Consider the following 24,353-nt stretch of genomic DNA (forward strand, 5'->3'; position numbering starts at 1 on the left):
CGCAGTGGACAGTGATGCTCACGGATGCCGGTCTTCTTGGTTGGGGAGCTCAGTGTTTAGGTCACTCAGCTCAGGACACCTAGTCCTCGGAGGAGGCTTCTTGGTTGATCAATGGCTTGGAGACCAGAGCCATCCGGCTGGCGTTGCTAGCCTTCCAGTCCTTGCTGATAGGCAAGTCAGTCAGGGTTCTGTCGGACAATGCCACGGTGGTGGCCTATGTCAATCATCAGGGGGGACACCAGGAGCACTTTGGTGGCACAGGAGGTGACTCTGCTCATGGTCTGGGCAGAGTCGCACCTTCCAGAAATATCAGCATCCCACATGGCCGGTGTGGAGAATGTTCAAGCGGACTTCCTAAGTCGTCAAGTGCTAGATCCCGGAGAGCGGTGTCTCAGCCCGGTGGCTTTTACGTTGCTAGTGCAGTTTTGAGGCCAACCCCTCATGGACCTGATGGCCACAAGTGTCAACGCCCCAACACCCCGCTTCTTCATTCGTCGCAGAGACAGTCAGGCAGAGGGCCTGGATGCTCTGGTTCAACCATGGCCAATGGAGGGGATGTTGTATGTGTTCCCTCCGTGGCCATTAGTGGGCAGAGGTCTTCTCCCCATCCGGGCCATCCGGGCCTCATGGTTCTGGTGGCTCCGGATTGGTCTCAATGTCCATGGTACGCGGATCTGGTGAAGTATCTGGTGGCGCTTCCTCTGCCTCTGTTGGATGACCTTCTATCTCAGGGTCCCTTTCCAATGTTTGATCCGGGTCCATTTTGTCTTGTCCATTTTCGCCTAAATAAGGATGGGTATTCAGATAAAGTGATCTCAACTCTCTTGGGGTCCCAGAGACTTTCCACCTCTCGGGCTTATGTGAGGGTTTGGTGTCTCTTTGGAGAATGGTGTTATGCGTGTGGAGTGGTCTCTTTTCGTGCTTCCCTGCCTAAAATCTTAGCATCCTTGCAGGATGGCCTGGATAGGGGACTGGCTAGGTCTTTTCTCCAGGTTCAGCTTGCAGCCTTGTCAGCCTTTCTTGGGTTAGTGAAAGGTCAGCGTTTGACTGCCATTCCTGATGTGATTCACTTCTTGAGGGCAGCCAAGTTGCTCAGGCCTCCCGTGCAGCCCTCTGTTCCTTTCTTGGGATATGAATCGGGTTCTGTCAGTTCTAGTGTGCCCTCCTTTTAAACTGTTGGGCGACTGCTCTTTGAAGGACCTTACTCTTAAAGCGGTCATCTTGGTGGCCATTACTTCCGCTAGACGTGTTTCTGAGCTGCAGGCTTTCTCTTCTAGGGCTCCCTTCTTGGCATTGTCTTGAGGCCTGTTCTTCTTTTCTTCCAAAAGTAGCTTCTCCTTTTCATGTCAATCAATCTGTAGTCCTCCCGGTGTTGGGTAATCGGGAAGGCTCTTCTGAGCAACGACAGCTGCTCTTATGTGAAGTGGACCCAGGAGATCAGGTACTCAGATCATCTCTTTGTCCTTCTAGCGGGTCCTCGTAAGGGGGATGGCGCTTCTGAGGCTACTATTGCGCGCTGGATCAAGGAGACTATTGCTTCCTCTTATCTTCTAAAGAAGAAGCCTGTTCCAGAATTTCTCAAGGCTCATTCCATTAGGAGTCAGGCAGCTTCTTGGGCTGAGTTTTCTCTAGTGCCTCCAGTGGATATCTGCAAGGCTGCTGTCTGGCCTTCGCTGCATTCCTTTGTCAGACACTACCGTGTAGATGTTCAAGTGCGTCGGGACATGGTATTCAGTGAACGTGTTCTGGTGTCAGCTCTTCAGGGGTCCCACCCTTGATGGGTACTGCTTTGGTACATCCCATCCGTAAGGAACTATATCTGTCTACCAAGCGATACAGAAGGAGAAATTAGGTTCTTACCTGCTAATTTTCTTTCTGTTAGCTTGTAGACCGGTATAGTTCCCCACCCTATCTGTCTTTGTGCGGTGATTGCGGGTTTTTGCTCGCGTGCAGATCTTGGGTTTTTCTGCTGGTTCTAGTATTTTTCTAGGGCCGGGGAGAATTAAGAACAGCGGCGATGGCTCAGCTAGCTTAGCTGGTGAACTGTGGGGATGTTTTATCTCCAGGATTCAGTTCTACACATGTTCCAACAGTTGTTTACAGATGTTTGTTGTTTTTACACTCCTGTTTGGAATGTATTTTACTGTTTTTTCAGTTAAGAATTTTCCTAGATTCTGCTTGGCTATTCGGCAGACTAGATCAATAGAGGGGAATCTGTACTGATATACAAGTTTGATCTCAGTCTCCACCTGCTGGTAGCAGTGAGGTATAATACCCATCCGTAAGGAACTATACCGGTCTACAAGCTAACAGAAAGAAAATTAGCAGGTAAGAACCTAATTTCTCCTTTTTATATAAAATAGCCTTAAGCCTAAGGTTTTCACCCAGAAGATACACGGCTTATGGAAGGCTTCATCCATTCACCCCTTAATTAATCTCCTTATAATGTTTCAAACGATTTGGTCTGTGTTGTGGGACACTGTGTCCTTTTCCCATACAAAATTCTGTGGCAGTTGTTGAATGCTCCATCTGGGATACAGAATTGTGTGAATATGGATCCCTATAGATAACGGGCACCATGTAGGATAGCTATGATTGGGGAAGAATGACCATACTGTTTTTAAAGCAACAACCAAATCTTTGCACTGTTTAAGCATTACATTGGTTTATTCTTTCTTTGTGTATGTGTTTCTAGAAACTAAAAGAAATAGCTTTTCCCAAAGCGGAAGAACTGAAGGCAGGACTGTTGAAGAGATATGGCAACGAATATTCTGACTACCTGGAGAAAAAGGTCAGTATTAAGGTGTGTTTTCCTGTAAGCAAGGGTATGCTGGATATTATTCTTCCTCTTTAAAATATGCACATCTCTGACTATTTTTGATTTAGACAACATATCAAATAAAATTGAACCAAATACCCTGGTTAGAGCTAATTTGATCCTCCTCCCAGGCACCTGTTCAGAATCCCTGTGTGCATCTGAAAGTATTGTGCTATTATTTATTGGGCTGGAAGGTTTCTTGCTTTTTTTTTTTTTAATTATATATTTATTGAATTTTTTTCAATATAATCAAGCATAAACTTGTACAGAAAGGAAATTCAGCAAGAAATTAATACAAATGAAAACATATATAAAAGAATATCAAATATAAGCATAAATTTCAACTCAAGTCCTCAATCAGATCCAAGAAGGGTAATAGGCGAATCAAAGTAATTATATTAAACCAAGCAATAACTAGTTGAGTGAGATTAAAGCACCCTTTCTTAAGCTAAGCACTCTACTTTCTCTAGACATGCAGTTGAGAGAAAGGTTGTCAGTTGAGATGGCTCAAAGAAGACATATTTGTGAGAATGATAATTAATTACACATTTACATGGATGTCGCAAGTAAAAGGTCGCCCCCAGGGATATAACACCAGGTTTCCTTAACAAAAATTCTCGTCTCCTTCTCTGTGTATCCTTAGCCAAATCTGGGAACATCTGAATTTTACAACCTAAAAATTCTTTTTGTTTATTTTTAAAGAAAAGGCTCAGCAACAAGTTTTTGTCTGGTGCGAGAGCTACTGTCAAAAGTAAAGTGGCTGGGGTCACTAATTCTTTATCAGATATTTCCAAAATATTAGATATATTCATTAAATCAGGTCCCAATTTCTGTTGTTGTTGTTGGTCCTGGGTCTTATTTGGAAGATAATAGACCTGCGCAAATGGTGGTAATGACTCTTCAGAAAGCTCCAATACTTCCGTCAGGTTTCTTGCTTTTTGATGTGTTAGCAATATACTGTAACTGACTCTTTATTTTACAGAACCTTCATGAGGAAAAAAAACTGGCTCAGAGACCAAATATCCTGCAAAATTAAAATATTTGCTAGTTAGTTATAATTAGGATTAGGATGCAGAAGCACTGCTTTTTCTCTTCTCCCCTCATGCAGGTTCAGGATTAGTCACTCCTCTCTCTCTCTCCCATGCCCACCAGCGATCCTTCCAGCTTACTTTATTGGTACCAGCATTGATTCTTACAGGCTAGCTCTGGGGCCTTCCCTCTATCATGTTGCAGCCAGAGGGAGGCCAGGATGATAGACCCAGTGAAGAGAGATGCAAGAGGCAGGGAAGAGAGAGGGAAGGATAAGGCCAGAGAAGAGAGAGACACTGGACCACATTTGGGAAGGTGAAGGGAGGAAAACAGATCAGAAGCTAAACATGGGGAGGTATAAAGACATAGGAGAAATGCAGGGCTTGGGAAGAGTAAAGGGACTGGGACACAAAGGGATAGATGCTTCTCTGACCTTGTTTTATCCCTGTTTAGCAATACTGGAACCAGATGGAGGGATATTGGGACAAAAGAGTAATGCTGAATACAGATTGGGGGATACAAGAGCAATTCTGGATATAGATGGGAACATATGGACACAGAGGAGCAATGTTGTCACTGTGGGGGATATATGGATTAGAGGCCAACTGACTTTCAGTTTCATGTTTGATGCCAGGTGTTGGCAGAAGCAAATGGGCTTGCTCCTGTCCTCACCAGCCACCAATGACATGGTAGATCCAGGAGAGGATTACTGCCAGGAGGTGTATTGTAAAGAAGGGCTGCTGCCAGAGGTGGATCCATGAGGGGGGTCTTTTGGTTAGGTGGAGGCTGTTCAGTGTATAGAGCCAGTTTCATTTTTGGGATTTCTGCCAAAACTGAGTGGCCAATTTCAGTTGCAGATTCAGTCTTGGGCTCTAATAAGGATATAGAGGGAAGGAAGTATATGGACACGGGGGAAGGATTATGACCACAGAGAGCAGGTGTTGAACACATGGGAGCAGGGTTAGAAACACATAGGAGTGATGATGGAGGGGGTATATGGACAGAGAAGAAATGCTGAGTATGAGGGAAGATAGGGATATAGACAGAGAGGGGAGATGGGTGGTGGACATGGATAGCGAAGAAATGTCAAATGGTCAGGAGACTCTGGCAAGAGAGTTAAAAGAAGAGAGAGAAAGGCAGAAATCAGGGACTGGGCCCAACATTATTAGAAAAAATAAAATGACCAGACAACAAATGTGTCAGATTTTGGAACATGCATCTGCCAGAGCTGGTTGTTGACGTGGCTGGCGCCCAAGACAGAAATTTGAGAGGGAACCCAAAGCCCACTACCAGACTGCATCTTCAGCTTCTAGTGGGTTTGGGGCTCCCTCTGGCCAGAGGCCAAGGGCAGCTTCCCTAGTTACACCCTACCCAACACCTTTCCTGATATCTACTGTCTTCTGTTTGCATTAATTTTTTATGTAGCATTTTATAATATTTTGGCTTGTTCAGCTTTTAGATGTATATTTTAGAGTACCACTGTAATAGTTATGTCATTGCCTTTTCATAGATAGGCTCCTTTGTTTGGAAGGTAGTTCTGGCATGGTAGATTTGCTCTAGGTTCTGAGTGACCTTTTTAAATACTTATATATTGCTTCATAATAGGCCATAATATTGCTGCTCTTGAGATTATACTACACTAAAACCAGAAAATTCTTTCCATGGTACGTTTTATGGAGAGAGAGCAGAACTAGGATCATTGTTGTGGGAGGGCCAAGGAGTTCTGTGGATGCATAATTTGTTTAGTTTTAATACTATATGGGAGAAGCATGTGTGTGTTTGGGACTGTAACTTAATGGGAGCTGAAGAGTGCAATATCTTGTACTTTCCCTAGCTCTCTCTATGGCCTGCAGGTACTGAAGCCTGTACCGCTTACCCTTGCTGCAGTTCTTTGGGTTCAGGCAGGACATAGGTGCATCAGGGATTATACTTTTCTCTTTTAAAAAGTTGGCAACCTAGTGCCCACCCATCCTACTTGCTGGCCCAGTGGTTCAGTAGTGGCGTTTCATGCTGCCATACAGATTTTCGGTTTGATCCCCAAGTCAGGTCTTCCATTCTCTGGGGTAGCTGGGATTAGATATACTGTGGAGGCAGCATTCAAGGCCCCAAGAGGTGGGAAGGAGTCCCTGTCATCAAACAATAGGGCCAATGGTTTTAGGGTCTTTGAAAGATCCCTGTCACACTGACTGCCACTGCAATAACTAGATTATGAACATTGGTGAGGATATGAAAACCCGTGAATAATTGAGAATGAAGGTTCTTCCCACCAGATCTCAGCAGTGGTTCCAACCAAGCTGGAAGTACAAGAGAGCAGGAGGAAATTGCCAAATGAAAAAAGAGGTGATCAACTTTTTTTCATGTTTCAGAATAATATAATTAACTTTATGATTTTCATGGCTTGCTACAGAAAAAGGTGTTCATCATAGATACTGCTGTGAGTTACAGGAGGGATGATAGAAGCGGGAGATAGGCATAAAGATTCAGTATCCATTCATTAAATTTGTAATGTTGTGATGTTAGGTCTTGTGCCACTCTTCATAGAACATCTCCTATTTTCCAACCATAGAAAAGAGACGAGGAGGTGTTTGCCCAAAGGTTAGCTCTGCAGCAGCAGCTGAAGGATGAGAAGCAAAGGGTGGCCCAGATGAAACAGCAACAGCTGGAACAGGAGCAGTTCCATGCCTTTGAAGAGATGATCAGGCGCAAAGAACTTGAGCAAGAACGACTGCACATTCTGCAGGAATTTGGAAAGCCTGATACCTGCTTGGAATCTGTGGAGGGCCTCTTGATACCAGGTGTGAAAGAGCCACCAACAGATGTACCAGCAAAGGCACCTCCTGGACAGCCAACAAGCCCCAGCACAAAAGGTGTACCACAAGGACCTCCAGCTGTGGATCGATCTTTAAAACCTGGATCCCTCATAAACCATGAGAACAGTTAGTGTAATTTTTATTCTTATGGTAGCTCCTCTGCTGCTTCTGGCTTACAGTTTGCACTGGAAAGAAAGGGTTCTGTTCTAGTTTAATGTGAAATAAAGTGCATATCGCTATGAGGTATCATTTAGTATCCCTACTGGTAGAATGTAATGTATTTGAAAATTGGCAACATTTCCTCAGGATGAGTGCTAGGGTTGGACCTTTGGCATCATGGCAACACTTTATAGTATACTGCCATGTGAGAAAATCTGGGCTCAAGTCTCAGCTCCTCCTTGGACAAACTAGAGGCGCTGCAGAGCCAGTGTACACTGCCCTGGGAGGGATTGAATCCTGGTCATTACTCAGCTATGAGAGCTGCCAGGCAATGTTTGGAATGTTTGTCCTAAGAGGCAACTTAACAATGGGGTGACTAGGGAAAACACTGGATGAAAAGAATAGTCGAAAATATAGGGTACTCAGATCTGTGTTTTTATGGTGTCACTTGGCTAAGAGATGGTCCATAAGAATGAACAATTTCTGGTTCAGACCTGAATCCTATCTGGGAACAGAATGCATTTCTTGATTATGTAACCGCTGAGAATGTGCATAAACTTTGTAGGGTTGATTTGTATTTCTGAACAAATGTCATGCTTGTCTTTACTTGTTCTCTTCCACAGATACTGTAGTAGATGGCCTTCGTCATATCATTGTTCCCAGAGACCTGTGTCCTAAATTTCTACGGTTATCTGAAGTCAACACGTCAAAAGGAGTAGAGACATGTGGAATCCTTTGTGGAAAACTGGTAAAGTGACATCCAAACTCTCCTTGCCTTATTCCCTCACCTTTTAACCCATTTTCCATCCTTTTTTCAGAGTCTTGAAGATGAGTCAGAGCTGAAGGGAAGCATCCATTCTGGTTGAAGCCCTCAGCATTGCTTTGATAACTGATTTATCTTCCTCCCCTCCTGCCCCACACATAATCTTTATTCTTGTCCTCCCTTGTATAAGGACATAAGAAAAGCCATGCTGAGTCAGTCCAAGGTCCATCAAGCCCAGCATCTATCTCTGAAGTTGGTTATCTTGAGTCACAAGTACCTGACAGATCTAAAAAAGTAGAGCATTTCCTCATAGCTCGTCACCAAGAGTAATTGATGTCTTTCCCTAATCTATCTTGTTAAGGTTTTTTATGGACTTTTCTTTCAGAAACTTGTCCAGACTTCTTTTGGAACCCACTATGAAGCCGATGTATATAATGTCTCAGAGTTATGCACTGAAGCTCAGCAAATAGTTCCTAAGGCAAATGTTAATTTCAAATACTTTTATTGAAAGAAAACAGCATAGGTAGGAAGAAGCATACAACCAAAAATAATTTGCAATGGTAAGGAAATGCATTTTCCCGCCAAAGAACAATTCGATTCAACCAGTAAATAATACAAACTACTCCCCTTCCTCCATCTCATCCCCAACCCGCATCCCATAATCCCATGCTATTCCTATCCCAGGGTGAAAAGTAATTCTATGAAAAACCTAAAACCAGGATGTATCCTAGGGCTTGGGCTCTTATGGTCCTAGGGTACATAACATCCACCATCCTCCCCCCTGTACATCTTCCTACACACACACACACACTTAATCCAGGAGCAGAAAAATACGAATAATAGAATTTATAAGGATATCCATCTGAACAATAAGAATACTAAAAAAAAGCATATTTAAAATAAGACTGCACCCTTGTGGGTGTAAAGAATTAAAATAAAAGTCTCCAAGTAAGCAAAAAACAGTGTCGTGCTTAACATGACTGAAGCACCAGGAGCGGGACCACAGAAGACAAATGTGAATAGAGTTGGAGGAATGGTAGACCCTGATTGATTTTTAGAGGATTGTGTTCATGAGGAGCTAGCTAAAATAAAAGTAGACAAAGCGATGGGGCCAAATGGTGTACATCCAACAATGCTGAAGGAACTTAGGGAAGTTCTGGTGGCTCCGCTGATTGACCTATCCAATGAGTCTCTAGAGTTGGGAGTGATATCGGAGGTCTGGAGAAAGGCAGATGTGGTCCCTCTCCACAAAAGTGGAAGTAAGGAAGAAGTAGGGAATTAAAGGCCAGTAAGTCTGACTTCTTTAGCACTCTCCAGACCAGTAGAGGTTAATCTTTACGATTGGTATATATCCCAATCATGACCAGCAGGTGGAGACTGAAAACAAAACTGGAATAGTACATAAGAGATACCTTCCCCTATTCCTCAGTCTTCTTTCAGTCTCCAGCAGGTGTTGAGTGAGCTGTACCCATCTCCCTTGTTAGGGCTGTTGGAATTTGTTTAGGGGGTTCTAGTCCCTGTTTTTGGCCTGATTGAGCTTGGGTGGGCCCTGTTTGGGGTTCCGTCCGACCTCAGGGGTGTCAAATCCGGTGGGTCTTGAGTGGGGTCCCTCCCCCATTTCCTCCACCGCCACACATTTTTTTAGAGGAGTCTCAGCAGTAAGCCTTGCCCCCTAAATCAAGCAAGGCATCATATTGCTTTGAGAGCCTGTGGAGTCTGTTCTGGGGAAAAAAAAAATCCTGAGGTAGTGCCGGTCTGAAGAGTTGCTTCCCTTTAACTTTACTGTATTTTTGTACTAACTAGCACTTTTCTTCTAGCTAGGTCGCGTATGGAGCAATTGAGCCCTTCTCAGGGGGAGTGGGGCACAATTTGGTCCAGACGTGAGGCACTCGTGGCCGGCCTGAAAACTGCTGTTCGGGCCGGTGCGGTGGTGGTGCTCCGTCAGCAGCGGCTGTAGGTGCCCAAAGCTCCCTGCTGATAGTGCCTCGTGAGTCGGCAGGGAGCAGTGGGGAGGCCTGGTCTTCTTCCACCGCACACGGAGGGATTCCCTTGACCGCTGACGGTCAGGGTACAAAGGATTCCCTCTCAGCTGATTTTTTAACAGCTGATGTCGGCTTGCCTGCTTTAGCGGCTGGGACGGTTCAGGCTTCTCAGCTGCTACAGGCCCAGAAGGGGTTGTTTTGGGCGAGACCTTCACCATTTTCTCTGTCTGGCCCCTCCATTTTGTCTGCAACCTCAGGTGACCTTCCCCCTGTATTGGAAACACAGGGGCAGGTTTTGGCTGTGTCCCCTGTTGTGGCAGGGAGTCCCATGGGACCCCGGGATTTTTTTCCCCTGATTTACATTTTTCTTTGTGCAAAGCCTATTTTCAGGTGGCTGGGGGTCTCACGTGCGCCCGGGGGGGTTTCAGGGGGGTTCCCTCCGCACCCCCTGTGGCTTTACCTCCCTCTTCTCCTTTGGCGTTCCCTCTTCCTCCTCCCTCATCCAAGCACCCGTGGGTTACTTGGGTTGCGGATTGGTGGTCAGAGGAACTTGTTGGCCTGGCTTAGGACCTGGACCTTTTTTAGGAATTCCAGGATCCTCTCAAGGAGATGGACGCTGGCGGCGGGTTGTTGGGTTTCCTGCCTTCTGGCGACGAGCATCCGAGGGATGAGCTCCCAGACCTGTTTAAGCAGGTCTTGTTGGTGTTGCGTTTTGAGGAAGCGCCACTGGAGACCCCGCATGTGTGGGACCCTCTTCTAAGGGGGATCCGTACTGTTTCTTGCTCTTTTCCTCTGCATCAGGATTTTCAGGATATAGTACTGGTGCAGTGGAATATGCCAGAGGCACCGTTTCGGTTAGCACGTACCATGGCTTGTTGGTATCCCATCCCGGAGGGGATAGGGCTACTTTAAAGTTGCCAGTTGTGGATGCGGTGGTCTCAGCGATTTCTAAGCGGCATACCGTGCCTGTTGAGGGCGGTTCTGCCTTACGGGACTCTGAGGAGTGTAAGTTGGAGACCATTCTTAAGCAGAATTTTAATGTCTGTGCCTTGGGGGTCCAGGCGGCTATTTGGGGGGGCTGGTGGTTCGTGCCATGTTAGGTCAACACCATCTGTTCTGTGCACTTCCCTTTGGTCTGGCCATGGCTCCCCGGACGTTCACCATGGTTATGGTGGTCGTCATGGCAGCCTTGCGGTCAGAGGCATTCTGGTGCATCCCTGCCTGGACGACTGGTTGATTCAGGCGTAGTCGTTGCAAGAGAGCACCCGTGTTAAGGCTCGGGTGGTGGAGTTTCTCCAGTCGCTGGGCTGGGTGGTCAACCCCACACAGCTGCCGCTAGCGTTAGTTTAGCCAGTGATTACATCAGGTAGCCTCTGGTCCTTTGTTAGGTCAGCCCACCTCCGGCGAAAGAGGAAGTTGCAACTACGGAGGCGGGTTGGCCTAGCAAAGTCCCCGAGACTGCCTGATGGAACCGCAGCTAAACTAACACTAACGGCAGCTGTGTGGGGAAGTTAAAAGCAAACTGTGAGCTGCCGCTGCTGGAGTGGAGGTGGGGGAGGCTGGGGAGAGAAGGTGGGAGATACACAACAGCAGAAGGAAGTTGGGAGACATACAGTATGGGCACCGTGTACCCCCTGGTGTAAGCATACTGCATGTTAAGAACCTCTGGTCTAGACCAGTCCAAACACATGAGTATACCCTGTCCTACCAATAGATGGAGGCTATTGATTTGATGATCTTGCCCTATAAGGATTTTGTGCAGTCCACAGCAAGTCAGTTATTTCTGTGCAGTCTGAGCTGGTGTGAGAGGGAGATTCGGAATATAGCATTTTGTCTTCAGTGGGATTTATTTGGGTATCCTGTACCCTATGATAGCGGAGGACAAGAGTGATAGAATTGTGTGAGACGAAGTCAGTACTACTGGGCCGATCCCTGCTGCCCTCCACTTTGGCTGGGCATTCTGAATGAATGGATGAAGTTTTACCTTATCCTCTATCCTTTATTTAAGTGAAATCTTGCAAAGAGAGCAACAGCCTGAGCAATTCATTTGCTGAAGAGCTCAGGTTGGGTCATCGACTGTACGAAGAGCAAACTAGTCCCAGTGTTGAAGTATTTGGATGCTCTGTTGATAGCGGATAGGAAAGGTGTCTTTAACCAAAGACAGAATACAAAACCTTGTTTCTAAATAAAGCCTTGCTCAGGCCCAGAGTTTGGAATTATATCTCCAAATGGTAAAATCTTGTATTTGGTTTCTTGGGCCAAGGCCATAGGAAACATCTTTTCAAAAGGATTAGAAGTGCTAAATTCAACCTGTGTAAATGCTTACTGTTCGGAGTAATTGAGTTTGCTCCATATTGGGGTGGGGTTGAGTGCTTAACCACATATGGTACCCACAGAGCTGGCACCTATGGCCAAGGCCCATATGTTCTGCTGCTGAATTTGCTTCTTTCCCAGTCATTTGCTCAGGCACAGGATTTCTGGGGCAGACAAGATCCAGCCTGTCTTTGTGGATGAAAAAAGGAAAAGCTGTCTGAGATAAATTTGGAGACACCAAAGAGGGTCTTATTGATGACAGATTTGAAATCTGAAAGGTTGAAGGACCATTGACTAGGTGATGTAGCACAAAGTCATTGGAACTCAGTAGAAGCAGAGTGATCCATCAGTTGTTTGGAGACAAGATTTCGGGCTGCCCTGCAGGTTTTTTGCCTCTGTGCACAAGAAGGCAGTTTTGGTTCTCTCAGACAATGCAACCACAGTGATGTATATCAATCAACAAGGTGGTACTTAAAGTAGGAAAGTAGTGGAGGGGATAATTCCGGGTATAATTCTGAACTGGGAGGGGGAACATTGGTGGCATTGTCAGTGGTTCACACGGTCCAGAGTAGAAAATTATTCAAGCAGACTACCTGAGCAGAAATATTGTACTCGAGGAATGGTGATTAGCAAACTCTCAATGTTTGATCAAATTATACAATGCTGGAGGATTCTTATGAAGTTGATGGCAACTGGGGAGGGAATGCTAAAGAGCCCAGGTTAGTGAGCCACAGGAGGGACAGATCCTCAGAAGATCTGGACACCTTTACTTAGGAGTGGCCTCAAGCTGGTGGTGGGGAAATTGCTGTATGTGTTCACTCTATGGCTACTGTTGGGCAGGATAATTTAGAGAGTGGAGAAATACTCCAGCTTGGTGGTTCTAATAGCTTCAGATGAGTTATATGGATATTGTTTGCTTAAAGCTGGGAGATACATTGCCTTTTCTAGACACTACAGGTCTGTTTCAAAAGTACAGTTCAGGTGCATATTTATTTTGTAGTATGGCCTGATTTTTGAGAGGTGTAAATTGAAGGAGAGGTTTCTCCAACCAGGTCATTGTAACCCTGTTGCAGTTGAGGAAGAGGTCTACATATGTATGTCTGTGTGTGTCAGATCATTGAAGCATTGTGTAGTGGTCATGACCTGCACCCCTTTTAGACCACCTCTCCTGGAAATTTTAGCCTATTTGCAGAAAGGCCTTGACAGAAGATTGGTTTTGAACACCCTGTGAGTCTATGTTGTAGCCATTGTCTCCTATAGAGGCCATGTCCGGGATCAATCATTGGCAGCCCCCTGAGATGTTGGGTATTTCCTGAGAGGTGTGGAGCATCTGTGTTCTCCATAGTGTGTAATGGTGCCTTTATGCTACCTTAACCCTGTTCTTTCTACATTGGTTAAGGCACTATTTGTGTTGCTTTGATAGGCTACTGTTAAGGATGTCATGAGATATACCAGAAGGATTTCAAAGTTATAAGCTCTTTTCCATGTTGGGAGAAGGTGGTGAACGTTATGAATATCAAAGTGATATTCCTTTTCCGTGGGAATCAGTTGATCTTACTTCTGGTGATTTATAAGTTGAGAGATGGTGAGGACTCAAGGGATTTGAATTAAGATGTTGTTAGAATTCTGTGGAGACACTTGAGGGTAACAAGGGAGTTCCCTAAGTCAGATCATCTGTTTGTGTTTTTTTCCAGAGCCCAGAAAGGATAAGGTCATCTGTAAGGCAGCAGTGGTTCATTGGACCAAAGAAGCAATTGCATCGGCATGCAGTTGTCAAATACCTACTGTCATTGGCATTTCAAGCATTCGCACTAGAACACAGGCATCTTCTTGGGTGAAGCATGGTTTGATTCCCCCTCAGATTTGTAAATCAGTAATCTGATCATCCCTGCACTTCTTTTATTCATCACAGATTGGATCAGGCAAGATAAGATGCATCCTTTGGTACTTGCCACACACATGAACTGGTCTAGAAGGTTGATGAAGGAGAAATTAGGTCTTACCTACTAATTTTCTTTACCCGAGTCCCTCCAGGCAAGTCGAGTCCATTCCTGAGGAGTTTACATACTACAAGTACAACCACAGAACACACTACAGCTTGATACCAAACTTCATCAAAACAACCAAACGAGCTGAAAAAAAATCAGAGTATTACAAGAGGTGAAGATACTCTCTATTTAAATGCATCTAATTATAGGAGGAAAAAAAGCATCAGAACCCTGTCGGGGAGTAACTTCTCCTCTCAACTTGAAAGGACAGTAACTTCATCGGCTTAAAAAACCTTCATATTATATTGACAGAGATGGGCATAATCAAAACATTTGTCTAAGTCCGATTGGGACATATAGCATTAGATGCCCAAAGTTGGCAGTGGGAAAATGCCCATTCTCAAAAAATATGTCCACATTTTTTTTCCCCCCGAAAATCATCTTATCTGGACATCCAGGCTATTGTTCATCCAGACTACCAGTACGCCTATCTTTATACCACATTCTCAACCAAAATTTCATCCAAGTCCCAAACGCCCAGAACAAGACCATTTGGACATGGGAGGGGCCAACATTGTGATGGACTGGCCACCCAGACATGGCAACAGATCAGAGGGTTACCTTACAGGACACTGCTGTGAACTTCACAAAAAAACATCTCATCAGAATTCCCTTATATGTTATGCTGAGCCCCCCCCCAGAACACCCATTAAACCCCCGGTCTATAGCTCTTATGGTTGCAGATAGCACCTATATGGCAGTACAGTAAGGGTTTGGGGGTTTTTGTTGGGCGTACATGTTCCACCATAAATGTGGTAGAGTGGCTTATGGGCCTGGGTCCTCCTCGCTGTGGTTCACTAGCCCACTCCCAGACCATTTAAGAGACCTATTTGCAGCTCTACTAGGCTTTCCTATACTAGGTGCTGATATTATGGAGACTGATATGTTTTTATTCCAATCTTTGCGGGGGTGTAAGGGGGGGGTCAGTGAACACTGGGTCTTTACTTTGTCTCTGTAATAGTTATCTGATCACTTTGGATACCTTTGAGGCACTTATACCTGTTTTTACATCGTCCATGCAGTATAAGTTCCATCCAGGAAATCTCGTAAAACCTTTGATTATCTCTGCAAGACGATTTAGTCTAGGTCGGCCCATATTCCACCCTAACCACTCTTCCAGATATGCCCCTTTTAGCTCTGGGCGCACAGTAGCATTCAGAAAGTCCCGGATACATCCCATAAATAGGTTTGATTAATTATCAGTACTTGGACGACCTGTCTTTTAGGTCGTCCAAGTGCCGACTTAGGCAGGGTTTTAGACGTGTTTAAGTTTCGATTATGAGCCCCATAATGTTCAAATGGTCCAATGTTGTAAATATGCATTTAAAGTTAGTAGCACTTAATGGAAACAGACAAGATATGGACCTGCAGCCCCTCACGGCTGCTTCAGGAGGTAGGCAGAACTGGACCTGAAAAACATCCACAAGCCAGATCAGACTTCTTATCAAAGAAATAATAAACCAGTTAATTTTAATATTGGACTGTTTGAACATTATGTCAATAAAAATGGATGTTTTTTAAAGCCAATGAAGTTACTGTCCTTTAAGCTGAGAGGAGAAGTTGCTCCTCGACAGGATTCTGAGGCTTTTTTTTTCCTCCTATAACTTAGATGTATTTAAATACCTTCACCACTTGTGATACTCTGAATTTTTCAACTCGTTTTGTTGGAGTTTACATACTACCACTGGGATTAGTGATCTAAAGAAACAGGTGAGAAGAAATTGTTTTGTTTCTGTTAGATTTGATTCTTGTTCCTTCTAATTCTTAGGGGTTGGTTTTCTGACTATGTCAGGCTCAATCTCTGGCAGTATTCAAAGCCAGACTAAAAGCCCACTTATTTGAAGCTGCGTTTAAATACTGACCCAACCAACACATCTGTGTTTCATTCCCTTAGTAGTCCCCTACCACCTTTTAGCCCCTTCTGTGTATCTGTCATAATTAGATTGTAAGCTCTTTGAGCAGGGACCATCTCTTGCATGTAAAATGTACAGCCCTGCATTCACCTGGTAACACTATAGAAATAATAAATTATTATTGTTAATCATTCTTCCAGTGCCCTCTTGGTTTTGTTTTAGAGCAGCAATTCCCAAACTGTTAGCCGCGGCTCCCTAGGGATCTATGACTGACGTACAGGGGAGCTGCAAATTATTAAAAAGTATATAGAAATAAAAATTTTACAACTGAATCTTCAGGTTATTTGTTAGTTACTGTTTTGATGTTTATGGCCGGTAAAACAGTTTGTTTTCTGTTATCATGTGAATGTAATCACCGTGGGGGAGGCACTATGCATATGACTAGTGCGCATGCCTAGTGACCTCTATTTGAATGTAAGTAATCAGTAGATTGTTGGAGCAAACTCAGCTATTATACTCGTATTTATCAAACTTTGCTGGTAAAATAATAATACAAAGTATTTTACTCATATATTATCATTGAGTAAGCGTCTTTGTGTGTCAAGTTCTGATCAACATAATTTTTTTAATTTGTTGTTTCAGAACCCTAAAAATAAACAAACTTTTATTGTATTTTAATAAGCATATGATAGCACAAAATGAAGAGCATGCACCACAGACGAATAGCGGGTGTGCAAAAAAGAGAAAATATCATAAATAAGACGATAGTTATTTGGACTTTGGCTTCACATTAACAAATGTTAACAGAGAAGAAAGACCGCAATGTTTGAAAATTTTTGCGCCGGACAGTGTACTTCTAAGTAAACTTTTTTTTTTTTTTTTTATAAATTTCTTTATTCAGTTTTGCATATTACAACAAGTGTATCTGAAAAATTCATATAATCTTATAAACTTGATTATTCCAGGACAAGCAGGCAGCATATTCTTAACGTATGGGTGACGTCACCGACGGAGCCCCGGTACGGACACTTTTAACTAGAAAGTTCTAGTTGACCGCACCGCACATGTGCGGGTGCCTTCCCGCTCGACGGAGGAGAGCGTGGTCCCCATTTTCTTCGTTTCCGCGGAGCGAAGAAGACGCATGTGCTTTCAACGGCTGTTGAAATTTTCTACTTTGCCTTCCCGCTCGCGTAATTTTCTTCCTTTTTTGCTTTTTTCCCTTCGGGTTTCTTTTTCGTCTAAAAAAAAAAAAAAAATTCTTTAATTTGTCTTTTCCTTTATTTTTCTGGCCGGCCCCGGCGGGGCCTGTTGCCAACATACAGGCCTCCGGGTTTGATTTTGCGGAGGCCGTGTTTCCATTCATGCCCCCTCAGCCGGGTTTTAAGAAGTGCCAGCGGTGTGCACGCCCGATCTCTCTCACTGACCCGCACAATTGGTGCTTATAGTGCCTGGGTCCAGAGCATCGGGCTGACACCTGCACCCGCTGTGCTACTCTTAAAAAACGTACGTTAAAGAATAGGCAGATCCAGCAGAACATCCTTTTTGGCACCGGATCTCCCATGGAGTCTGCCACACCATCGACGGCGCCGCTAAAGTCTGCACCGACTACCTCCACACCGCCTGATCCTTCCTCGGGGTCGATGGCGTCAGGTAAGCCGTCTAAGAAGCCTTCCACTTCCCTTGAGCGCCCTCCTGCCACGGCGGTGACACCGGTCCTCCCGGCATCCAGCCGACCCCGTAAACGCTCCGCCCCGATTTCGGTGAGTGCCTCGTCATCGGCCTCCTCATCGCCAGGGCGTAGAGCAGCACCTATGGTACCGAAAAAGAAAAAAGCGGTACTGGTGCCTCCTCTGGACGACCGCATTGCGGCCATACTCCAAACTCAATTACAGGAGCAGCTACAGCAACAACTACAGCACCTGTTGCCAACAATATTGGCCCCGCTCCTTCCGGTACCGGACCGGCCCGAGCCTCGCACCATACCACCGGAGTCGACTCCATCGGTACCATTAAACACGTCCATGCCGGTGCTCGCGGCGGAACCCATCAACCCTCTCGTGCAACTACACTCTGATGCCGATCCTCTCCGACATCGGGACCGTCGCCAAGCCGACCGAGACCGGCACCACTCCTCTTCCCCCGGTACCGTCTCCATGCGTTCTGGCAAATCTCTCTCTAAGACTCGCCACGCAGAACCATCCACACCACCGTCCCGTCCTATACTCACCGACGTCAGGGACCCGGACCTCTGGGAAGAATCCCAACCCGGTACCGACGATGAGGCTTCTTCAACCGACGAGGAGCCCTCCACAGTCGATACCGGTTCCAAGCCTGAACAATCCTCGTTCACCAAATTTCTTCGGGAAATGTCAGCAGCTCTCTCTATCCCATTAGAATCTGACTCTAAGAAGTCACAGGCTTTCTTAGATGCCCTAGACTTCGAGCAACCCCCCAAAGAATTCCTAAAGTTACCCGTCCATGACATCTTACGGGAAACTTTCTACAAGAATTGGGAGAACCCTCTCTCGGTACCGGGGGCCCCTAGAAAACTGGATAGTCTCTACAGGGTCATCCCTATCCCAGGGTTTGACAAACCCCAACTACCCCATGAATCTCTTCTTGTCGAATCCACCTTGAAGAAAACCCAGGGATCCAGTATTTATGCTTCTACCCCTCCTGGCAGAGAGGGCAAAACGATGGATAAATTTGGCAAGCGCCTTTATCAAAATTCAATGCTTGCAAACAGAGCCAATAATTACACCTTTCACTTCTCCTTCTACATGAAGCATCTGGTTCAACAACTCTCTTCATTACAAAAGTATCTTCCTGAACGTAAGGTCCCTCTTTTCCAACAACACATTTCCAGTCTGCTCCAACTCCGCAAATTCATGGTGCGCTCTATTTATGATTCTTTCGAGCTCACCTCTCGAGCTTCGGCCATGGCGGTTGCCATGAGACGTCTGGCCTGGCTGAGAGTTTCCGACCTCGACGTTAACCACCAAGACCGCCTGGCTAACGCACCTTGTCTTGGTGATGAACTTTTCGGAGAGTCCCTAGACTCCACCACCCAGAAACTCTCTGCTCACGAGACCAGGTGGGATACTCTCATCAAACCGAAGAAGAAGACTCCACCTGCTTGCCCCTATAGACAGCAGTCTTCATACCAACGCAGATTCTCAGCCAGACCTCTTCATCCACCTCCGCAACAACCTCGCCGACCTCGTCAGCAACAGCAAACTCAGGCTCGCTCCCAATCTCATCAACCTGCCAAGCCTCTCCCTCAGTCAAAACCTTCTCAGCCCTTTTGACTCCTTTCTCCAGGGCATAGCCAGTCTCTCACCAGCGTTACCTCTTCCTCAACCTATCGGAGGACGCCTGCAACTTTTTCTCAGCCGTTGGGAGGTCATCACGTCAGACCAGTGGGTCCTTACCATCATTCGCCACGGCTACTCTCTCAACTTCCAGACTCTTCCACCAGACAATCCTCCCATAGAGTCTGCTTCTCACTCCTCTCAAACCCTCCTCCTTCTCAAGGAGGTTCAATCCCTCCTTCTTCTCAATGCCATCGAAGAAGTCCCCCAAGACCAAAGGGGTCAGGGATTCTACTCCCGCTATTTCCTGGTACCCAAGAAGACAGGAGACCTACGTCCCATCCTCGATCTCAGAGACCTCAACAAGTGTCTGGTCAAGGAAAAGTTCAGAATGCTCTCCCTTGCCACGCTTTACCCTCTTCTCTCTCAACACGACTGGCTATGTTCCCTAGACCTCAAGGAGGCCTACACTCACATTCCAATCAATCAGACTTCACGTCGCTACCTCCGGTTTCAGATACAGCACCATCACTACCAGTACAAAGTGCTACCCTTTGGCCTCGCATCATCGCCCAGGGTGTTCACCAAGTGCCTTATTGTGGTGGCGGCCTTCTTCAGGTCTCACAACCTCCAGGTGTTCCCCTACTTGGACGATTGGTTGGTGAAAGCACCTACGTCTCCGCTTGTGCTACAAGCCACTCAACACACCATCTCGTTCCTCCATCTCCTGGGGTTCGAGATCAACTACCCCAAGTCGCATCTGCTTCCCACACAGCGACTTCAGTTCATTGGAGCAGTTCTCGACACCACTCTGATGAGGGCGTTTCTCCCCTCCGACCGTCAACAGACCCTGCTCCATCTTTGCCGCCAGGTGCTCCTTCATCACTCCATCCCTGCTCGGCAGATGATGGTCCTCCTAGGCCACATGGCTTCCACGGTCCATGTGCTCCCTCTGGCACGACTCCACCTCAGAACACCTCAGTGGGCTCTAGCCAACCAATGGTCTCAGACCACGGACCTTCTTTCTCATCCCATCTGTGTGACATCGTCTCTTCAGCGATCTCTTCAATGGTGGTTGAACTCCTCCAATCTTTCCAGGGGTCTGCTTTTTCATCTACCCCCTCACTCCATGGTCATCACCACGGATACCTCCCCCTGCGCATGGGGAGCCCACCTGGGAGAACTTCGCACACAGGGTCTCTGGACCCCTCAGGAACGTCAACATCATATCAACTTCCTGGAACTCAGGGCCATGTTCTATGCACTCAAAGCTTTCCAACACCTTCTCTACCCTCAGGTTCTTCTCCTGTGCACAGACAACCAAGTCGCCATGTATTACATAAACAAGCAAGGCGGCACCGGTTCTCCCCTTCTCTGTCAGGAGGCCATCCGCATCTGGACCTGGGCCATGGCCCGCAATCTCTTCCTCAAGGCTGTCTACATCCAGGGCGAACAGAACTCCCTGGCCGACAATCTCAGCCGCATCCTTCAACCTCACGAGTGGACTCTGGATCCGACCACACTCCACTCCATCTTCAATCGGTGGGGCACTCCTCAGGTGGACCTCTTTGCAGCTCCTCACAACCATCAACTGCCCCTTTTCTGTTCCAGACTCTACTCTCCTCATCGTCTGGCCCCGGATGCGTTCCTGCTCAACTGGACGGGTCAGTTTCTCTATGCCTTCCCTCCACTTCCTCTGATGTTGCGGACGTTGTTCAAACTCCGCAGAGACAATGCCACCATGATTCTCATCACTCCTCGGTGGCCTCGCCAACACTGATTCTCTCTCCTGCTCCAGCTCAGCTCCAGGGAGCCCATTCCTCTTCCTGTGTTTCCTACTATACTTACGCAGCAGCATCAGTCTCTACTACATCCCAATCTGTCCTCGCTCCACCTGACAGCTTGGTTTCTCTCGGGCTGACCTCTCCACAGAATCTGTCTCAGCCTGTCCGTCGCATTTTGGATGCCTCCAGGAAACCGGCCACCCTCCAATGTTACCATCAGAAGTGGACCAGGTTCTCCTCTTGGTGTCTACTGCATCACCACGATCCCACCTCATTGGCGGTGGAAACTGTACTGGACTATTTGCTCTCTCTGTCCGACGCTGGCCTCAAGTCTACCTCCATCAGAGTCCACCTCAGTGCCATCACTGCGTTCCATGAGCCTATCCTCGGAAAACCTCTTACGGCTCATCCCCTGGTTTCCCGGTTCATGAGAGGCCTCTTCAATGTCAAACCACCTCTGAAGCCTCCTCCAGTCGTCTGGGACCTGAATGTGGTTTTGTCAGCCCTCATGAAACCTCCGTTTGAGCCTCTTGCCACTACTTCACTCAAATTTCTGACATGGAAGGTGCTTTTCCTCATTGCCATCATCTCTGCCAGGAGGGTTAGTGAGCTGCATGCACTGGTTGCCGACCCACCTTTCACTGTTTTTCACCATGACAAGGTGGTTCTGCGCACCCATCCTAAGTTCCTTCCCAAGGTGGTCTCGGACTTTCACTTCAACCAGTCCATTGTTTTGCCTGTCTTTTTTCCCAAACCCCACTCTCATCCTGGGGAACAGGCGCTGCATACGCTGGACTGTAAACGTGCCCTTGCTTACTATCTTGATCGCACCAGGGCTCACCGCTCATCCCCTCAGCTCTTTCTATCTTTCGACCCTAACCGTTTAGGTCGCCCTGTTTCTAAACGGACGCTTTCTAACTGGCTTGCTGCCTGCATTGCCTTCTGTTATGCTCGGGCCGGTCTCTCGCTGGAAGGTGCTGTCACGGCCCACAGAGTCAGAGCTATGGCTGCTTCCATGGCTTTCCTCCGTTCCACGCCCATTGAGGAAATCTGCAAGGCTGCCACTTGGTCCTCAGTTCACACGTTCACTACTCACTACTGTCTGGATGCCTTCTCCAGACGGGATGGACTCTTCGGCCAATCTGTGTTACAAAATTTATTTTCCTAATGGCCAACCATCCCTCCTCCCCCTCTGTTAGCTTGGAGGTCACCCATACGTTAAGAATATGCTGCCTGCTTGTCCTGGGATAAAGCACAGTTACTTACCGTAACAGGTGTTATCCAAGGACAGCAGGCAGATATTCTTAGGACCCGCCCTCCTCCCCGGGTTGGCTTCTTAGCTGGCTTATCTTAACTGGGGACCACGCTCTCCTCCGTCGAGCGGGAAGGCACCCGCGCATGCGCGGTGCGGTCAACTAGAACTTTCTAGTTAAAAATGTCCATACTGGGGCTCCGTCGGTGACGTCACCCATACGTTAAGAATATCTGCCTGCTGTCCCTGGATAACACCTGTTACGGTAAGTAACTGTGCTTTTTCTTCATGAACACTTTAAGTACAATATATCATACTCCCTACCTCCCTACCTATACTTCTAAGTAAACTGAAGCGTCATTTAGAAACTAATCATTCACACTCGATTAATAAAATACGAGACTTCTTTACCAGAAAATTAAAAGGATTAAAAGGACAGCAAGGTACATTTTCTCAGCATTTGTCAATACCAAACAATGCTCTGCTAGCCACATACAAGGTTGCATAAAGAGTTGCTAAGTATAAAAAAAAAACCCATACCATTACGGAACAACTGATTCTACCTGCTGCTATAGATATGGTGAACATTATGATCGACGAATCTGCAGGGAAAGTACTTTCAAATGTACTTTTATCTAATACTATCAGTCGGAGAATTCAACATATGTAAAGAAGGCCTCAATGACCAATTGATTGAAAAACTAAAAGAAAGGGAATTTGGCTTGCAGTTGGATGAGAACACGGATAATAATAAGGATGTACATTTGATTTGTTATGTACGTTTTGTAGATGGGAATGCTATTGTGGAAGAATTTTTTTGTAAAATAATAACTAGGTGCAAAGGCTCAGGACTTGAGATCCTAAATATATTTGAGTGAAAATAATTTAGAGTGGACAAAGTGTATTGGGGTCTATACAGATGGTGGTTGTTCAATGTCAGGCAGTTATGGAGGATTACAAACACTTATTCGAAAGAAAGCTCTGGCTGCAATGTGGACCTATTACATTATATATAAAGAAGTACTCGCATCAAAGCATTTGAGTCCTAGAACACGTGGTAGAAGTGATAAAACTTTATAAAAACTCACCTAGTAAAAGCAAGATTTTTCAAAAAATTATGTGAAGATAACGGGAGTTAAATACATATCTTTATTATACTACTGCCACTCCGCTGGCTTTCTTGTGGCAATATGTTGGCCTGTATATTTCAATTATGACAAGAACTCTACAATTTTCTTGAAGCAGAAAAACACGAGTATGCCAAAACTTTGTAGAGACAGAGTTTTTGATGAAACTGGCATACCTGTGTGATATTTTTGAAAAGTTAAATACGCTGAATCTCTCCTTGCAAGGAGCCAACATGCACATTTTGAAATTGAGAAGATTTCAGTTTTCAAAAAAAAAATTACAATTCTTTAGCACTCTCCAGACCAGTAGAGGTTAACTTTACGATTGGGTATATATCTAATCATGACCAGCAGGTGGAGACTGAAAACAAAACTTTGGGACAGTATATCCTAGCCCCTCCTCTCTATTTCCCTCAGTCTTCTTTCAGTCTCCAGCAGGTGTTGAGTGATCTGTACCCATCTCCCTTGGTAGGGCTGTTGGAATTTGTTTAGGGGTTTATTGTCCCTGTTTTTAGCCGGACGGAGCTTGGACGGACTCTGTTTGGGGGTTCGTCCGACCTCGGGGGTGTCAAACCCGGCGGGTCACGAGCGGGGTCCCTCCCCCCACTTCCTCCACCTCCCCATATTTTTTTAGAGGAGCCTCAGCAGTAAGCCTTGCCCCCTAAATCAAGCAAGGCATATTGCTTCGAGAGCCTGTGGGGTCTGTTCTGTGTAAAAAAAAAAAAAAAAAAAAAAATCCTGAGGTAGTGCTGGTCTGGAGGGTTGTATCCCTTTAAGAAAACTGTATTTTACTGTATTTTTTCAACTAACCGGCACTTTTTTACAGCTAGGTCGCGTATGGAGCAATGAGCACTTCTAAAGGGAAAAAGTGCTCATTGTGCTCCAGACGCGAGGCACTCGCGGCCGGCCTGTGCAAGCGGTGTTCAGGCCGGTGCGGTGGAGGAGCTCCGTCGGCAGCGGCTGCAGGCGCCCAGAGCTCCCCGCCGATGGTGCCTCGCGAGTCGGCAGGGAACGGTGGAGAAGCCCGGTCTTCTCCGTCCGCCCACGGAGGGATTCCCCGAGCCGCCGACGGTCGGGTTTTAGAGGATTCCCTCTCAGCTGATA

General features: G+C 46.2%; 1 protein-coding gene across 11 annotated transcripts in view; it reads left to right on the plus strand.

Moving 5' to 3' along the window:
* Positions 1-24,353, plus strand: part of STAMBP (STAM binding protein) — a 93,466-nt gene that overhangs the window by 25,545 nt on the left and 43,568 nt on the right. For 6 of the 11 annotated variants that reach the window (XM_033949453.1, XM_033949452.1, XM_033949455.1 and 3 more), the window contains 3 exons: positions 2,696-2,803; positions 6,414-6,783; positions 7,440-7,564. In XM_033949453.1, the coding sequence (XP_033805344.1) occupies positions 2,696-2,803; positions 6,414-6,783; positions 7,440-7,564 (603 nt within the window). Of the gene's footprint in view, positions 1-2,695; positions 2,804-6,117; positions 6,188-6,413; positions 6,784-7,439; positions 7,565-24,353 lie in introns of all 11 variants that reach the window. The other 5 variants (XM_033949458.1, XM_033949463.1, XM_033949462.1 and 2 more) reach the window with 2 other exon arrangements.

This window comes from Geotrypetes seraphini, chromosome 6 (genome assembly GCF_902459505.1).
Source record: "Geotrypetes seraphini chromosome 6, aGeoSer1.1, whole genome shotgun sequence".
NCBI lineage: Eukaryota > Metazoa > Chordata > Amphibia > Gymnophiona > Dermophiidae > Geotrypetes > Geotrypetes seraphini.